Source organism: Chrysemys picta, chromosome 8, assembly GCF_011386835.1.
Source record: "Chrysemys picta bellii isolate R12L10 chromosome 8, ASM1138683v2, whole genome shotgun sequence".
In the NCBI taxonomy this organism is placed as follows: Eukaryota; Metazoa; Chordata; order Testudines; family Emydidae; genus Chrysemys; species Chrysemys picta.
The window spans coordinates 73,735,943-73,753,527 of NC_088798.1; the positions used below are offsets into that span (position 1 = coordinate 73,735,943).

General features: G+C 41.7%; 1 protein-coding gene across 19 annotated transcripts in view; it reads right to left on the minus strand.

Moving 5' to 3' along the window:
• Positions 1-17,585, minus strand: part of ANKHD1 (ankyrin repeat and KH domain containing 1) — a 199,477-nt gene that overhangs the window by 24,475 nt on the left and 157,417 nt on the right. For all 19 annotated transcript variants that reach the window (XM_065555838.1, XM_065555831.1, XM_065555847.1 and 16 more), the window contains 12 exons: positions 16,738-16,883; positions 16,462-16,573; positions 13,964-14,109; positions 12,544-12,686; positions 11,501-11,714; positions 10,007-10,182; positions 9,454-9,616; positions 7,204-7,299; positions 6,091-6,207; positions 3,855-4,029; positions 1,289-1,745; positions 679-825 (listed from right to left, as the gene is read on the minus strand). In XM_065555838.1, coding sequence (XP_065411910.1) covers positions 679-825; positions 1,289-1,745; positions 3,855-4,029; positions 6,091-6,207; positions 7,204-7,299; positions 9,454-9,616; positions 10,007-10,182; positions 11,501-11,714; positions 12,544-12,686; positions 13,964-14,109; positions 16,462-16,573; positions 16,738-16,883 — 2,092 coding nt within the window. The remainder of the gene's footprint in view (positions 1-678; positions 826-1,288; positions 1,746-3,854; positions 4,030-6,090; positions 6,208-7,203; positions 7,300-9,453; positions 9,617-10,006; positions 10,183-11,500; positions 11,715-12,543; positions 12,687-13,963; positions 14,110-16,461; positions 16,574-16,737; positions 16,884-17,585) is intronic.

Sequence of the window (17,585 nt, forward strand, 5' to 3'; positions counted from 1 at the left end):
AAGGTAGAAAATTTAAATAATTTCCAGCTACATATAGACAGAATGAATGACTAAAATATGGCCACAAGCCACCCAATGTAACAAAATTATTTATATTTTCAAGGAAGAGGCCGCCATTTCAGAAGCAGAAGCTATTCAACGATATAACCATGCTCCTAAGTCTATTTTAGGGTCATGAATGAGTTGGAGCAGAATCAGCAGCCAGAATGTGGGTCAGAGCAGAATGAGCACCATGTCTAAGTCCATCGTCCACCTCCCTGTGTATCTTCATTGACACCCACCAATCTTTGAGGGATCCCATGTGAAACTGAAACGTGACAGAGCTTTTGCTGGTGTATTCCTTCATTACCAATGGAGTCTTGGCCTATTCCTCCCCACTTAAAGAAGAGCCAGAACAAACTCCCCCTCCCCCAAGGTGTTTTCTTCTGATTAGTGTCAGGCCCTGGGAAGGATCCCACGCTTACTGTAAAATACTGATGCCATGTTTGGCTTTTCAAATTGTAATTACCACCCATAATGATTGTAATTTGTTTGCAAAGCACTGCTAGCACAAAGGAAGAAGGGCTTTTATAAATCATGACAGTCAGGCTAACGCTGCTGAATGTTCTGTGTAAGTACGCAGTTTAGAAATCAAAAGGTCTATACATAATTTGAAAACACTGAATTAAAACCTATTACCTTCTAACCACTTCTTTCCAGCCTTCTTCTCTTTTCTGACCTCTTTTTGGACTAGTGAGGTTCAGCTTTATGTTTGGAGAGGTCAGAGGCAGGGACACAGATTTATAACTTGCCGATAATGAATTTGGATTAGCGTCACCTTCAAGTCTGGGAACAGAGATGTATTGATTACAGACTAAAAAATAAAAGTAGTTAAAGTACTTGCAGAGCATAAATTTGAGAGGTTAGACAAAACTATCAGTTAAAACAGTACTCAAATTTTTTTTTTTTTCATTCTCAATGCCCCTATTTAGACTACAGCTTCTGCAATATGGGTGCCAGTCAATGCCAATTAGTGTATTTTGTGTGGTTAATATGTTCACAAGAACTGGACTGAGCCTCCAACTTATTTCACACAGGCTTCTGAGCAGCCATTGGATTGTTTTGACTTTCAGTCATGTACAACTAGTCCAGAATCAAAACTAAACAAAGCAGAATTCTTGGATCCCAGCATCACAAGGTGAGGAGCTTGATCAGATTCTATAAAATCTAAGCAGCAGTAGACAGATTCACAATGGCATAGACCAAGCAGCAGTCATGAGAGGGCAGGATAGAGAAACTGAAGACTCACCTTGTTTGTATTTTTGAAGCCGAGGTGCTTGTCTTTTCTTCCTGAGAAGGGAGCAGTAATGAGGCATATCCCCTATCACCAGGGGAGTTTGTATCCATAGTGAAGTTCAACTCCTGGCTTTTACCTCCACTGCTACTCTCGCTATTGCAATCTGTGCTATCCAGGTTATCAGAATCACTATTCCCACCTGCACCACCACCTCTTGGCTCTCCGTTTATTTTATTTTTATCTGCTTTTTGCTGTGCTAGAGATATATGCTGGTCTGGCAAAATTATCTGCACATTTTGAGGAGTGTCCTTCGTTTTGTTCTTCTTATTTTTTCTATTCGTGCTAGGGGTTGTTACCACATTGGCTCTCTTTTTCCCGAAAACATTTGTGAAAGTAGCTGATGTTGCAGAGATTCCAATTGTGGTTGTAGTGGTTGCGCTCGGAGGCTCTATAGGAACTTCTTGCTCCACTGGAGGAAAAAAAAAAAAAAAGTCAATATACAACATAAAACACATTTAATATAAAAAAGTCTCACTTGTTAAGGAAATTACAATTAAAGTTACATTTCTGTCAGCTGTCACTAGAGTAATGAATTCAGCCATTCTAGCGATTTAAAAAAATCCTAGATTTGGTGTGTGGTTGAAGGGATGCAATGGTAACAACAGAACTAGTTTCACTGGGAACAATGACAGTTGCATGGGAAACTAATGCAGAGCAGGAGCTCTGAAACACTGCAGTGACACAAAAGGCCAGACAAGTAAACTCAGCAAGAGTTTTCATTTCTTCAAGGATGAAATATTTCACCCTCCCGGAGGGGAAATTAGACATTTTAAAAAACTAAATCAAGTCAGTTTTAAAAAGATCATTTCTGCTCAAATCTTTCATTGTTAGCACAGAACAAGCACAGTTCATTATCTGCACTAAAATTCCAAAGTAAGTTATTTAGGGTACAAAACAATGCTTAGGAAACCTGAAAGTTTAAAAGCTATACTTCCATGATTTTGCTTTGTACACCAACACTACTCCTGCCATAGTGACCACTGTGCACAGAACCAATTGATATAGTCAGCCTGCCTTTAAGACTTCCTCAAAAATACAAAATTTGAGACGTGTGCACGCACTACACATACAAAAGCTCCATTCTATCACTAGTACAGATGTGCATTTTCATAGTGGAAAGCATTTAACAATGGCAGACTATACTTTACTCCTGAGGGAATTGTGTCAAAAAATAAAAATTCTGCGCACAGTATTTTAAAATTCTGCAAATTTTATTTGTCAGTAAATACATGTGGAGGCTCCAGCATGGCAGTGGGGAGCACATGCTGCTGGCTGCATGGCGGTGGGAGATCACCCTGCAGCCACCCACCTGGGGACACAAACTTGGTGGTGAGGTTGCTCCTGATGCTGACAGCACAAGGGCTGGGCCTGCTCCAGAAACACCCTGCGGCCCTGCCTCTCTGTGTCAGGTGCATGAAGTGTGGGCAAGTAGGCTCAGCCCAGCAGGAGCCAAGTGTGGAGTGGCTCCAGGTGTGGGGTAAGAGGGTTCTGTGTGGGGAAATGTGGGTGCAGGTGGCTCACGGCAGGAGTCAATGCGGGGGGGGGGGGGGGGAGGGGGAGAGATTTGGATGCATATGGGCTCGTTGGGGGGTTCAGGTGAAGGTGGTTGGGGCTCGGTGGGGGTCTGGGTGAAGGCATTGGGGTTCTGGATGCAGAGGTTGAGGCTCAGCAGGATGGGGCATCTGGGTGTGTGTGTGGGGGGGTCTGGGTGCTGGGGAAGTGGGACTCGTTGGGGGAGGACCAGGTATAAAGGGGTGGGGCTTGGGTGCAGCTAGTTGGGTTTCAGTGGGTGTGTCTCTAGGTGAAGGGGGCTCATCAGGGGGGATGCAGAAGGTGAAACTCAGTGGGGGGGCCCAAATGCACAGGGGAGCAGCTGCCCACACAGTGACCCCTGCAGCTGAGGAATGACAGGGGCAGGAAGGGGGGAGGGGCGGAACTTCCTGCAGCTGGGGCAGGTTTCTGGAGGTGGGTCTGACTCGGCCATAAGCCTGGCCCTGGCCACTTCTCGCAAAGGAAGAGCAAGTCCCATCCTCCCCTGCCTCCAGCCCAGCCAGGATTAGCAGCTGAGTCCAGAGCAGTGTAGGCGCCACCAGGGCATTCCCAACCCCCGCTGGCTTCTCCAAGTGACTGAAACAACATGCCTGCACTGCTGCGGAGGAGTACCTGACTGCTCTTGGGCCTCCCTTTGCTTTCCCATCAGAAAGTCATTTTTCTGCGGGGAAGCAAAGAAATCTGCAGGGGACATGAATTCTGCACATGTGCGGTAGTGCAGAATTTTCCCAAGAGTAATACTTTCTTAAACATTTTAAAAGTTTATTTTTTACACTGAGTTCTTGCAGATATGTAGGAAGAATATTCAGAGTGAATAAACCTACTGTCCAACTGCTCCTCCTTTCCAGTATGAAGAAAACGATGGCAACTAAAATCATCTTTTCACCAAGAAGGATTTAGAAACATTTATACAATCCAACAAGTGCTTTCCCCCCATAGAATAGTAAAAACATTAGATGTTCTTCACCTTCATCGTCATTCTCTTCTTCATCATCATCTTCTTGCAGCTCTAAAGTTTCCTTAGGTTTGTTTTCCTCATCTTCCTCTTGTTTTCTTTTTTGCTCCTCTTTCTTCTTCTTTCTCTTTTCCTTTCTCTTTTCTCTCTTAGCTGCAAGAGCCTGTTTTCTGCTCTCTTCTCTTGACTATGGGAAAAGCGTTAATATTTAGTTCTACCTTGCATTAATACCAAAGATTAATATTCTCTTATGCTTACAAATTCAGGGCTTCAAAGGAAAAAAATGTCTGAGGGGTAGATAATCAAGAAAAATTCCGTTATGACCTGAATCATTATGCAGAAAGCCATGATAATGACAGCAGAATGAACAGAAATTAAATAGAAGTAGTAGTGGACTAGACGGAATTGCAGTTTTCATGAGACTTATCAAGGAAAGAAAGAAAGAAATCAGTCAGCAAACTGCATGCAACCAGAATGTAGAGATGTGTGTTAAAACAATTTAGTATATATTTTAATGGGATATCACTGTAATCTTGCATAATCTCAGACTAAATTACAAAAATGTGTTGAAAAACCTGAGCTAGTGAAAGAATTTCTGGAGCAACCTTAACATCTTTCACTCAGAAGGCTCACAGAGTACTTTATGTGCTACATATAGCTATCATGTTATCAGTTGCTGAAATACAGTTACTTCTTGGGTACAATGAGGCAGTCAGTTAGTACCAACAACACTAAACTGTAGGTTAGCAGATGAAGTGAAAAATAACTAACTGAAATTTAATGCGACACAGAAGGAGGCTAATTAGTCAACATGGAATTTGGTAAAACTTCTCTCTTGTGAAAAATATTATGGTGAGTTAATTATCGTAAAGAGTCAAAAGCTCCACTTTAGATCTCCTGCAAAAAAAAAAAAAAAAAGGTGCCTTCAGCAGTACAGCACCCAATAATGCTATTCTGGGCACTGCAGCATTATCAAACTGAGGACTGTTACTTATTGAGTCAGTCACTGATTGTACTACTTGCAGCACACCTGGGGATGGGAGTAACTCCTTCAAAGTCTCATGTCCAACTGGCCATGCTGAATCTGTTTAACTGATCTGACAGCTCAAAGGTCTGCTTCAAGATAAGTCATAGAACAAGCTGATATTGTTTTGTATATATTAACAGTTTTAACTGAAGACATATTTTCCTCATGCTTTCACATTCTGCATCCAAATAAAGTACAGAGTAATGCAAAATGCTGGCAAACAGCTTAATTAACCAAAAAAGTAACAAGCCTAAAATTTCCTAAAAGGAACTAGGTTGCACATTGCAGCTCCAAGAGACACTACTATTCAAATAGAGGTGAGCTTGTGCACTTAGGGCACATGCATCTTCTACAATGGAGATGCATACAGGCAATGAATGAGGAATAGAGTATTTCATCATCTTACTCCAGCTGCAGCCAGGCAGAGATGCCAAATCCACTGAATTGTGACATCTAAATAAGGCACTTCAATTTTGGTTTTTAATTTTTTTGTTAATTTAATGGGAATTTATCAGTGTATAGTCAACATTTTTTAGAAACAGTGATAATCGTAAAAACCAGAAACAAAGGGCAACAGTGGCATGGGGGATTCCTGGTACTTACAGCATGCAGCAGGTGGAGGTACTCACTGAAATAGGAGCTGAAGAAGCCTTCCAGCTCCCTGCCCTTCTCACTCCCCACTGTGCAGAGGAAGCGGATGAGCCACATTGAAGAGCTGGGGGTCAAGAGGAGAGTGGAAGACTGCACCCTGTGAGTACTGACCGCCCCCGCCAGCCAGAGCCCCTCCTGAGTTCAGTCCTGGAGCAGTGCTGAAGAAGGGGGCTCTGTCTGGTGGGGGGGAGGGCAGCATTCAGGGTGTGCAGCCTTCTGCTCCCTGCAGGCCTGCTGCCATAGCGGTCAAGTGGTCTTGGCTGCCATGCCCCCTGGTCTTTGCCTGAAAAATTCTCGGGTTCCGAAAAAGCCAAAGTTGGGTGAAAAACAAAACAAAACAGTACAACCAAAGCGGTTTCTATAAGCCACCTTTTGGGTTAATTATCTATGTACTTACATATCCCCAAATCCACCTTTTATATTTAAAAACAGCATTAATTTATATTTTGAAACAGTTACAAATTTGAAGTAGGGAAAACCTGTAAGCTTACACACATCTGAAAGAAAGAGTTGCTATATGCAGATGCACTGGCCAAGAACTAACCTAAAATGACAGATTTCGCCACTCACCTTTTCCAGGTCAAGCTCCTTCAGCAGGATACTGGCGTTCTTATTTGCTTCTGCAGCTTGCTGGTCTTTAGCCTTCACAATTGTCTCCACACACTGGTGACACTTCTTCAATAGTTCCTGAAGAATAAGAGTTATTTTATTAAAGCAATCCTGAAAATCTGAAGTTAATTATTGCAGCTTGCTCTTAAAGTGTATGATTGGCTCACTGGTACTACTAAACATACAACTACTCCAATATGCTAAGATACAGAGTGCTAACATTTGTGAAGTAGCTTTTTTAGAGATAGTTTTGCAATAAAGGAAGCACATTATTCCTCCCAGTTTTCAGATGTTCATGAAACTATCCAAAGTTCCTCTAATAGGTATGAAGTCTTTTTAAAATTAGAAATAAATGTGTTAAGTTGGTCCCCATTCTTTCATTACTTTAGTATTTAAAAAACTGTCCTAAAAAAACAAGAATAAAATTGAATTCAAGAGGTTTTGCTGTTGGCCTTTCCCCTTAATACTCTACTGTTCTGAAGTAGAAGGAAGAATAACTAAGTTACATATGACTCACTTTGATAGAGTGACAGAATAGTTGGCTGTAACCTAACTTTTGAAACTTTTTCATTTTTCTATAGCTAGATTTGTTAACATTATTTTAATCTGATTTAAGAGAAAAAAGTGATGAATCCATGAGGGAAAGATTTAAATAAGTTGTTGTATAAGAACTGAAATAATTTTATATTTTATTCTCGTTACATTTATATATGTATTTTAAAATTCCACAAAGAAATTTTTTAGCTCCAGAATTTTAAGGGTCAAACATAGGCATTTCATGCATGCTCAGAAAGAAGTATCTGGTGGTGCTCTGGGCAAGGCAAAGGCCACATAAATAGTGGGAAGAGAAAGTTTCACATAGTAGTAACAAAGTTCAATTATCCATTCAGTCTTTAAATGGCTTTTGATCTACCATTTGGGCACCAAACTTTTAATAGGAGATAACACGTTATTAACATTCAAAATGTGTGTTTTTAATTTTATATACTTGTTAAGACCTCGGTATGGTTACCTACGTATTTTTTAATATCCTTAATGCACGAAGTCTACTCTCAAAAAGTCAGTTAAACTCACCTTGTCAGTTATAGTTGCTATATATCGCATGCACTCGATGTCTGAAGGAAACTGGTTAACTTCTTTCACTAGGTACTGAACTACTTTCACATGACCCTGTAAAATAAAATAAATAAAATAAAATTCTAGTGTCCTGTAAATACAAAAGTGAGTGGATGACAATTTTAGCTGACATGATAGTTATAAAGCTAACATCTGAAATGGTAATTTAAAATAAAATGTTGCCAAGTACCAAAACATCTATTAGTTTTTGTAAAGTACTGACAATGAGCTTAGTGGTGTACAAAACAGTAGCAAAGATAGTCCCTTCCCCAAATAGCGTCCCATCTAAAAGATAAAGGACAAGACATGTTGGGAGAGATTTTTTTTAAATTAATTTAATAAGCTCAATTATTGTGAGCATTGGGGATGTGTCTGTCAAACTATGTACTCCGTATTGCATCAGGGGCTCTACTTTGTGTTGTAGCCTCGTTTGTGGATTAATAAATAATATCACTTAACTCTAATAACACACTTCTCATTAGTAGATCTCAAAGCACTTTACAAAGGAGGCAGGCACGCTTAGCCCCATTTTATGGATGGGGAAACTGCAGCACTCCATTGAACTGACTTGCCCAGGTCAATGCCTGAGTGAAAATAGAATTGCGGTCTCCTGAGTCCCAGTTCAGTGTTCTGCTCACCAAGTCACACTGCCTCCAATTTGTAAAAGGGGCTTAACACCTAAAGGAAAGATTATGCTTGAGAAGCTATGACAGAGCAATCCAGGGCCAGCAACATTGACTGACTCTCCCATATTGGAACAATGGGTTTTTCCACTAACAGGGCCTCTGACTTTGAATCTGTGTCTACAGAGAAGCTGATGGGGAGGGGGCTGGAGCCTGGAACTCCCCTATCTGAAGCAAATGGGGAAAAGGGGGGACATAGGTGGTGACTCCGTGGGTGCTCCGGGAGCTGGAGCACTCATGGGGGAAAAAAAGCCCCGCTATCAGCTCCCCATCACACACCTCCATCCCCAGCGCCCCTGCCCACCGGCAGGCCCCGTGAATCAGCACCTCCCCACTCCCTCCCCACGCTTCCCGCCCACCCCAATCAGCTGTTTTGTAGCAAGCAGGAGGCTGGGGGGGTGAGGAGGAGGGGTGAGGAGCGAGGACGCTGCACTCAGGGGAGAGGGTGGAACTGGGTAGGAAGAAGTGGGGCAGAGGTGGAGTGAGGGCAGGAAGAGGCGGGGATGGGGTCTTGGGGAAAGGGGTGGAGTGGGGCCGGGGCCTGGGGCAGAGCGGGGGGTTGAGCATCCCTGGCACTTTGGAAAGTCAGCATATAGAAAAAGAAGTGTGTTTCTCTGAGTCAAAGGGGTGACCACCACCACCACATCCAAAACCACCTGGCTAAGGAGGAGGGAAGGTATGCCTAGCCTATGATGCTTACTGAATCCAGGACTCTCAGATATGGTGAGATCAGCCCTAGGGCAACTGCATTCAGGATTGTGTGTTAGATGTGAAAGACTTGCAACTCTCTACTGTGCTGTATTAGGAGTAAATTATCTGTGCTTAAGAAATTCCTTTGCTAAGCTTGTGTTCCTCCTTGCTTTCCTGCCATGTTGTCCCGGAAGAGTTTAACAAGAAACCCGAGCTCCCATAACCAAGTGGACTCTGGGGTAACATGTCTAAGCTACTAGTTGCTTGGGAGGGCTGTGGCACTGCTACCATGGTCTAAGGCAGTTGGAATGCAGGGTCCCACTGCTCAAGAAGCATGTTGGACACAGTCTGCATTGGGAAGTGTGCCTGTGATCCAGAGCTAGCAAGTGACCAGCCACTATCCAGATCCAGAAAATGCACAAGTGGATCCAGCAATTGGGTCAGTTTAAAACAGACTGGTGTTCATCTAGACAGGGGGCGAGGGCAGGTTGTTGACACTGACATCTGTGGTGGACTTGAAAGAAGGAGAGGATGGTTGGCCGGAGACCTGTGATGGTGAAATGGTTTCATGCCAAGATCACTCACCCACTGACAGTAGCAAAATTAAGTATGCTCTGATGAATACACAACTGAAGCAGATCACCCTCAAAAGTCAGATGTGTTGAGCCATATTTTAGCCCTTTTTTGAAACAGCAACTTAAACTCTGCAGAATATACTTATCTTAAAAACGTGTTGTATTCCTGACACTTTCAAGACTACCCATTTCAATTTAAAACTGTTTTTGAAAGTATTCAATGCTGAAACAAGACATAAAAGTTTGCCTTATTAACTTACCTTACGAAATGCTGACATAAGAGGTGTAATTTTCCGGTTATCTGCTGCATCCACATCAGCTCCTGCCTGCACAAGTAACTGCACTACGTCAAAGTGACCACCATTAGCTGCCAACCAGAGTGGCGTGTTTCCTTTCTTGTTACGAACATCAATATGTGCTCCCCTAAAAAAGACAAACGTAAGTCACAGGGCACACATGGCTGACATATAGAAAAGATTACTAAAAAAATATGGATGTTCAAACTGCATTTAAGTTCGTATTTTCCATCACTGACAAACCTTCAGTGGTGAGTTGGAAAACTGTAAAAAAAAAACTTATGCTGGGAAATCCTTTGCTATTTAAGTTATATCATAAACTGAAAAGGAGACTTAAATGTCTGGAGTAAAACAGAGCTATGGACATATCTCTCCCATCTACATTAATCTCTAAATTACAGATAAGAATTATTTAAAACACAGAATTTAAGCTCTATTCCTCATCTCTGTGAGTCTGTCCACAGAGGGACTCCATGACAGAACAAGTATGTTACTGATGAAATAAGAAATAACCCACCGATTAATCAGGAGCTCACAGAATTTGTAATGGCCTTTGTCTGCTGCAATTGTTAAAGCTGTATCTCTCGAGGAAGGCACAGGTGGAGCATTGACATCTGCTCCTTTATCAAGGAGAACTCTTCCAACCTCTGCATACCCTCCTGAAGCAGCTTCCATCAAAGGGGTGAGACCAGTCTGTTTGAAAAACAAACAAGTTATAAAATATGCAATTGATGCAAAATATAGTCTGGGTGTGCCTTTAAGGGTTTCATCACTTAAAAACCAGGCTTCTTATTTATGGATTTAGGCGTCTAACTCCAGGCAAACTTTTAAAAATCTTGGCCTTAGGCTTTACAGTAGACCAGACAAATGGATGACAAAATCCCATCAGATGTTAATCCCAATAGCTTACCTTTGGATTCCCTTAGGCACTGGGGCTGTCCTGATACCAGTCGAGTCCCCAGCTCAGAATGTTCTAATTTAGACCAGTTGCCAACATCCCCAAGTGGCCATTGTAGAAGCTGGGCACAAGAGAACACTGGCCACACACCCCTTCCTCAGTCACATTTCCAGCACAAGCAGCTGGGAAAGGGGGCACAGAAGATACTAAAGCTGCAGCTCTAGGGTTTACCAAAAATTCCCCTATGCTGGTGAAATCCAAGTGTCAATTTATGCTGACTTTTGCACTGCTTTGTGACAGGAATGAGGCATAAAACTGTTCCAGTGTACCAAAGAATGGGGCCCATAGAATGTCAGAGAAACAGGAACTCTCAGTATTTAAACCATGGGTTCTATATTAACACCACAGTTTTCACCTAAAAGAGGTAAAGGCTTAATCTAAACCATTTTTGTTGAGTGCACATAATAGCAAGCCGTATCTGTGCATCATTGTCAAAACATACGCACTATTAAGTTCCTTTTCTGCTTTATGGACTCTACCCATGTGTTTTGTTAATGAACATTAGTCATGTTAACCTTGAAATTTATGATCTCATGATCTTTAAAGACCAAAAGTAGTCAGGACCTATTTTGCTTCCCATTCAGAAAGTATGAATTAGCTGTTTTGGAAAAAGTAGATGAATGCCACTCGTAAGTAATCACATTTGTTTTTCACATGTAATGCTTATTTCACAGTATATGAAAAAAGTCTGACATTCTGACAGAAGCTGGAACATGGAGTGGGTATTATCTTTAGCACATTAGCTTTTGCTTATAAATGTTTTTAATTTGCTGATTTCCAGGGTAAGAATAATGAGGTTTTGGTAAACTGTTATGCTTTACAGTTCCTTGTGAGTGGTAGAGATTTCTTAAAGAACTTTTTGAGATGCTTTGAACAAGAGTGATCAAATATATGGCCATCAATCCTATGGGGTTGCTTTTAAATCAGTGAAGTCGACATAGGCAAATAGGCTCAAAGATTTATATTAACAGAGAAACTTCAAGGAAGCTGACAAATCAAAGAGATCCTCTTGCCTGAAATAAATCTGAAGAGAAAGCTCGTCTGCTTGCTTACCTTAGCCCTATGTTCAACATTGGCCTTCCTATCCAATAGGAGACTGACCACCTCTGCTCGGCCCTGGAAACAGGCCAGGGTGAGGGCTGTATTTCTATTGGTCTCAATTTGCGCGTTAATATCAGAACCCATATCAAGCAACAGTTTCACTGCAGGTACATGGCCATTCATAGCAGCCAACATCAGAGGAGAAATGCCTAGCTTACTCCCAGTCCTAAAGAGAGAGAAAATAATTAACTACAGATCACAGAACTAGATGAATCTGGATGAATCCTCTGGGAACCCAAGTACATTTCAACATTTTATAGTAAAGTATATACATACTGACCTAAAATATCAGTAATTCAAAACAGATTATTGAAAAACAGCAGGATATAGGATATTTGCAGTTTAAAATCTACTAAGAGAACGTGTTCTCTTTCAGAAGAAATAGGTTTTGCTAAAGTATATATTTGTACTAATTCTAAGCTATTTAAATAATAAAAAGATAACTGGGCCTGCATCTAAATCAGAAAGACATACGTCTACACAAGTCTACACTTCAACCTATTTTGAGGATACAAAATGGGTTAACTTTCCTACAATACGCGAACACAGATTGGTTAACAGACAACAAAGCCATGTGTTTTAGTTCTTCCTTTTATGGGCCCCAGAGCAACTGAAATGTAAAGCTTCAAAAGAACATGTGCTCCACTGTGAGCTTTGGCTGGTTCCTCTATTTAGTTCAACTGGAAACAAAGTCCTGGAGTGCTAGATCCCAATATGGAGAAAAGGAGTAGGTACACAGGGTCATATGCCGCACTAATACAGGCACAAGAGCAACCTAAACACTGAGGGCATTTTTTTTTTTTTTTGGTGGCAGGAGATCACCTATAGCAGCTTCTCTAAATGTATCCAGTCAGAAAAAACATAACATTTCAACAGTGCAAACTTAGCAGGGAGATTTGAAAGCACTCCAAGCTCCAATTTATGTATTGATATAAAACCACAGTGGAACATCTGTCCCACACTGCAGTTTGTCTATGACATGGAGAGTATGTTACCTTGAATTAATTTCTGCTCCAGCATTAAGCAGAATCTTAATGATGTTGACGTATCCCCCAGATGCAGCAAGGCTTAGTGGTGTATAGTCAGACACGTTCCTATGCTCTTTATTTGCTCCCCGGGCCAGCAGCAAGTCAACTACCTGAAATGTACAGCATGAAAAAAAGTGCGAAAGGAATACTGGGCCTTAATTTTCTGCTACTTTCTGGATAATGGCTAACACACATTCAAAGCTTTAAGTGTATTACCAGGTTCCATGGGCAGCAGGCAGGCTAGAGTGTGACGAGGTTCCTCTGTAGGATCTTTAATTTTACTTATGCACTGTATAGAGCCAGCAGTTAATCCTATTCATAAGACAGTCTGTGTGGGTTGTGCCAATGCAGCACTTTTCCTCCAAAAGGATTACTTTACCTAACTGAGGTTACAAGCCTTTAAGGGAATCTCTTTCTCTGAATGGAGGTCTGAGATTTAGGACATATCCTGTTCTTAGGAAGTCTGATATAGTTGAAATTTGTGAGGGTTTCCCTTGTTGTGACTCCCACAACTTGAATGAAAAAGTGAATCCTAAGCCAATTTTGATTATGTTTGTGTTGCACAATCTTTCCAACAAAAAGTATAAGGATGCCCAAATCATGATGGAAGTTAAGGGAGGTGAGGGAATGGAGGAGGAAGGGCATTTCTCCCACTCACGCCTCCCCTTTACAAATCTCCTCATTTTCTTGCCAATTACTACATCTATCATCTCCTGCAATCATGGCATTTTTCATGTGCGCATTTGTGCTACTATAGTTTCCCGTGTTTTCTTCCAAGTTTCTCTGCCTTTGACATCATAAGCATGTAAGACTGAACATCTTAGAAGCAAAAGTGAAAAGCTCAATTTAAAAGTAGTTTAAAAAGTAGTTCTACCTTCTGTGAGTCAGATCTACATTGCATCTACTTACAAGTCAAAATGGAAATATCTGCTAGTCTAGTGTTAGTGTTCTGGAAGGCTGTGTATGTGTAAGACAATTTTAGTTTCTGGTCCTGATCTCTCTGAGTTGGAGTACTGCAAAGAATGCCCCTTCACTTACTATGCAGGTGGGGAGGGTACAAGATAGGACCGACTGGGTACCCTGAATTGCTTAATAGCCGCCTTCCTCCCCCATCCAATTGAGGATTTTCACAGACTATATTACGAAAATTGGATAGAAGAATGGCTCCAATCTGTAGTGAAGGGCTGCAATGGTGGGGCTGTATAAACAAGGCAAAGTTAATTCCCTTGTCTTCTCCTGGGACAAGAGAGCTACCAATTCCTGAAGTTTAAAGACTTTTTTTGTAAAATGACAATGTTAATTTAAGGGTAAAGAACAAGAAATGAATGCAGTAATTTACACACCAACTCAAAACCTATAGAAGAAATAGGAAGCAAGCCATTTGTACCTCTTGGCGTCCACCAGAGCATGCCAGTGAAAGTGGAGTGTCCTTTGTGCGCTCGGACTGTGCTTCTATATCTCCACCTTTGTCTAAAAGAATTTCCACTACACCAACATGTCCAGCAGTTGCAGCCAGAATAAGCGGTGTAAAACCTAATCCAAAAAGAATCACAATTAGAAGCAGCTCTGAAAAACTCAAAATTAATAGCAAGCCAGAAAGTATGTACGAATAGATTAATTCAACAAATACCTGGGTCAAATAGCAGAATGATCATCCATAGATAGGGCCCTACCAAATTCGTGGCCATGAAAAACATGTCGCGGACCATGAAAACTGGTCTTTTGTGTGCTTTTACCTTATACTATAGAGATTTCATGGGGGGAGACCAGCGTTTCTGAAATTGGGTGTCCTGACCCAAAAGGGAGTTGCATGGGGGTCTCACAAGATTATTTTAGGGGGTCAAGGTATTGCCACCCTTACTTCTGTGCTGTCGCCTTCAGAGCTGGGTGTCTGGAGTGTGGTGGCTGCTGGCTGAGGGCCCAGCTCTACAGGCAGCAACGCAGAAGTATGGGTGGCAATACCATACCATGCCATCCTTACTTCTGCGCTGCTGCTGGTGGCAGCTCTGCCTTCAGAGCTCTGCTCCTAGCCATCAGCCACCGTTCTTCAGCTGCCCAGCACCGCCGCCAGCAGCAGGGGCACAGACGTAAGTGTAGCAATACTGCAACCCTTCCACAACTCCTTTTTGGGTCAGGAGCCCTACAATTACAACACCGTGAAATTTCAGATTTAAATAGCTGAAATAATGAAATTTACAATTTTAAAAAAATCCTATGACCATGACATTGACCAAAATGGACCATGAATTTGGTAGGGCCCTATCCACAGACAAGAAGATTAATTCCAAATGTATTCTAATAGAATCTTAGGGTACCGTATTATAGCACATTGCCAACTCTGCTATTATTGAGGTTGAGAAGAGCTTATTTTGAAGGCTGACTCTTCTAAGAGCTCTAAAATCCACATTCTTATTCAAATTGTCTTAAAACTTGCTGTGCCTCATGGGGATGGTGGGCACTGCTAGTGGCCCAACTTTGGGGTCTTTTAATTAAGGGGTTCCTCAGATACAGCCCCCACAAAAGACATTTCACAGTCAACAGATTCTTATAACTTTAGAGCATGACACCCACTGCCGCTTTTGGGGGAGCAATACTGGAAAATGTTATTAAAGGAAGAGTTTGGCTCCCTGTAACAGTATATGCTAAAAACATTCATGAGCCAAAGAAATTGAAATGCACATATGCAGCAAGCCTCAACAAGAGGGTTTGCAGCCAGCACACTGTCACAGAAATTTGGTGGTTCAAGGAGATGTGCTATATCACAATCTTAGCTACCCTCACACACTGTAAATTCAAACCCTTCCCTTGGCTGAAAGCTGAGAATGATCTGTGGCACACTGCTACTAACCATCTCTGTTAAGAGGTTGGTTTTTGTTTTTTACTTTTGGGAAATTTGCACCTTCTAATTTGTACAGCTAATTTAGAAGGAGCTTTAACTATTTTCTGAAAGATAATACATTTACACATGCTCTATGCAGATACCCAATAATGGCTGCTCGGCATGTTGCTACTTTTCCACACTGGGTATTAGCATAGCTGCACACCAGCACTGATTAATCAATTAGAATTGATTAACCAGAGGGAAGATGAAAGACAGTTAGTATTATGTAATCATGTTTCCTGAACAAAGGACCTGTGTGTGCTTATAATCAAGGCACAAGTTCCTGATAAACAGCTTACTAACACGAGGCACTCATAATATTGTTAGATGCTTGTAACTTTTTTTCGGTGCACAGCTAGGGAAATATGGAACAGTGGGGTCAGAGCAGTGAAGGAAAATGGGTTTGTGGGAGCAATGCTGGTGGTGTGGGGGCTGGGAGAGTGTAGGAAGGGGTATAAATTAGGATGGGTTGTAGGGGAAGGGAGAAGATTTGTGGCAGAGAAAGGGGAGGGGGGCTGTTAATCCTATATTCTCCTCTCCTGTGCGTGTGCACAAGGATCTGGGGGCCCCAATCCTTCTCAGAGGGTTTGAATGGCTCTGCAAGAGCCCCAACATGAGAGCTGGGATCTGGAGAGACTGAGCTGCTCTCCCAACTACCCTATGTTCGCGCACCAGGATTTGAGGACGCTCTGCCCTTTGGGGAGGATGGGGTCTGAGCCCCATTCCCACACACACACCTGTGTGAACTGATATCTAGAGAAGCCCTGCCCCTCTGGGTGGGGAACTGAGAGTAGGCATGCTCGAAGCATGCAGTACTGGGACCAGGGTGAGGAGCTGAGAATGGGCATGCTTGGTGCACAGCACAGGCTCACAAGCACAGATGTGGGGATTGGAGGGGGAGGGAGGGAGGGAATGAGAACACCCACTGAGATGAAGGGAGCACTCAACCCCATTTTAACATGAACTTTGAGCTCAAATTGTAGGGGTTTTTTTTTGTAGCTTACCCTTCTTGTCTCTGTGTTCAATATTGGCACCTCGTGCTATCAATACAGACACAAGCTCTTCATGACCTCCTGCACATGCAAGGGTCAGTGCAGTGTCGTGATTACTCTCCGTCTTCATGGTGGGGAGAAAAAGAAGTTGACATTTGTAAATGGGAAGTGTTTTAGCACAGAACACAATCAACTTTTTAAAAACACATTACTGCTAGACTGACATTTTATTTTAAAATTTAAAACAAGTCAGTGTAAAGCAGATAAATCTGTAGCCAAATTACTTACATGTGCATCAATATCAACAGAAGGATACATGGGGAGCACAGACTGAGAGCCAACACTGCTTGGTGTCTGTGTACAGGGCTCGGGTGTAGGGGATTCCGTAGTGTGTGAGGAACTAGTGGAGCCAGTGGGCACTCTGCTATTCACAGCTGAAAAACAACATTAACATTGTTATTCCACTCTTGAGAATTGAGCACTTTAAATGGAAAAAAATACTGTACTATAGAATCTTAATACTATAAGAATGCATTTTCTAAAAAATGTTTAGCTTTAAATGTCTCTGAAAAAAACTATGCTATTTAATGTAATTTGTAGAATATAATGCAAGTGTCACGTCCAAACTGTGTTTGGGTCAGAAAGCTTATTTTAATCTGCAAATGATTTCTCTGCATACAACCATGAAGATAATAAATTATCTAATATTGTAACCTCAGCAGTGACAGTTCAATGTTCATTCTAGGCAGACAATAGTAAAGGATTTATGATAAAGGCATAATCTAAAAGTTAGGAAACAAGGAATATATCAGAACTCAGAACTATTTCATATAAAGTGTAGTAAGCACTGTCAATAATTTTCTAGGTAAGACAACTAAAGCAAGAAGAGTAAAAGTGAGTTCCAGAAATAATTCTGGCTACAACAAATTAACAACAGAGGGAAAAATAGGAAGATGGCAGTCAACAAGACAGGCACATAGATGAGTTAAGTATTTCCTTTCCCTAAAATTGTGTGTGTTGTGACGCAGCTTTTCACAACAGAGCTGCAAAATTCCATCTCCACTTAAAGACTGTTAGTTTAAACACATAGAAAATAAAATCTCACTATTTGTAAGTTTTCCACAGTTTGAACTGAG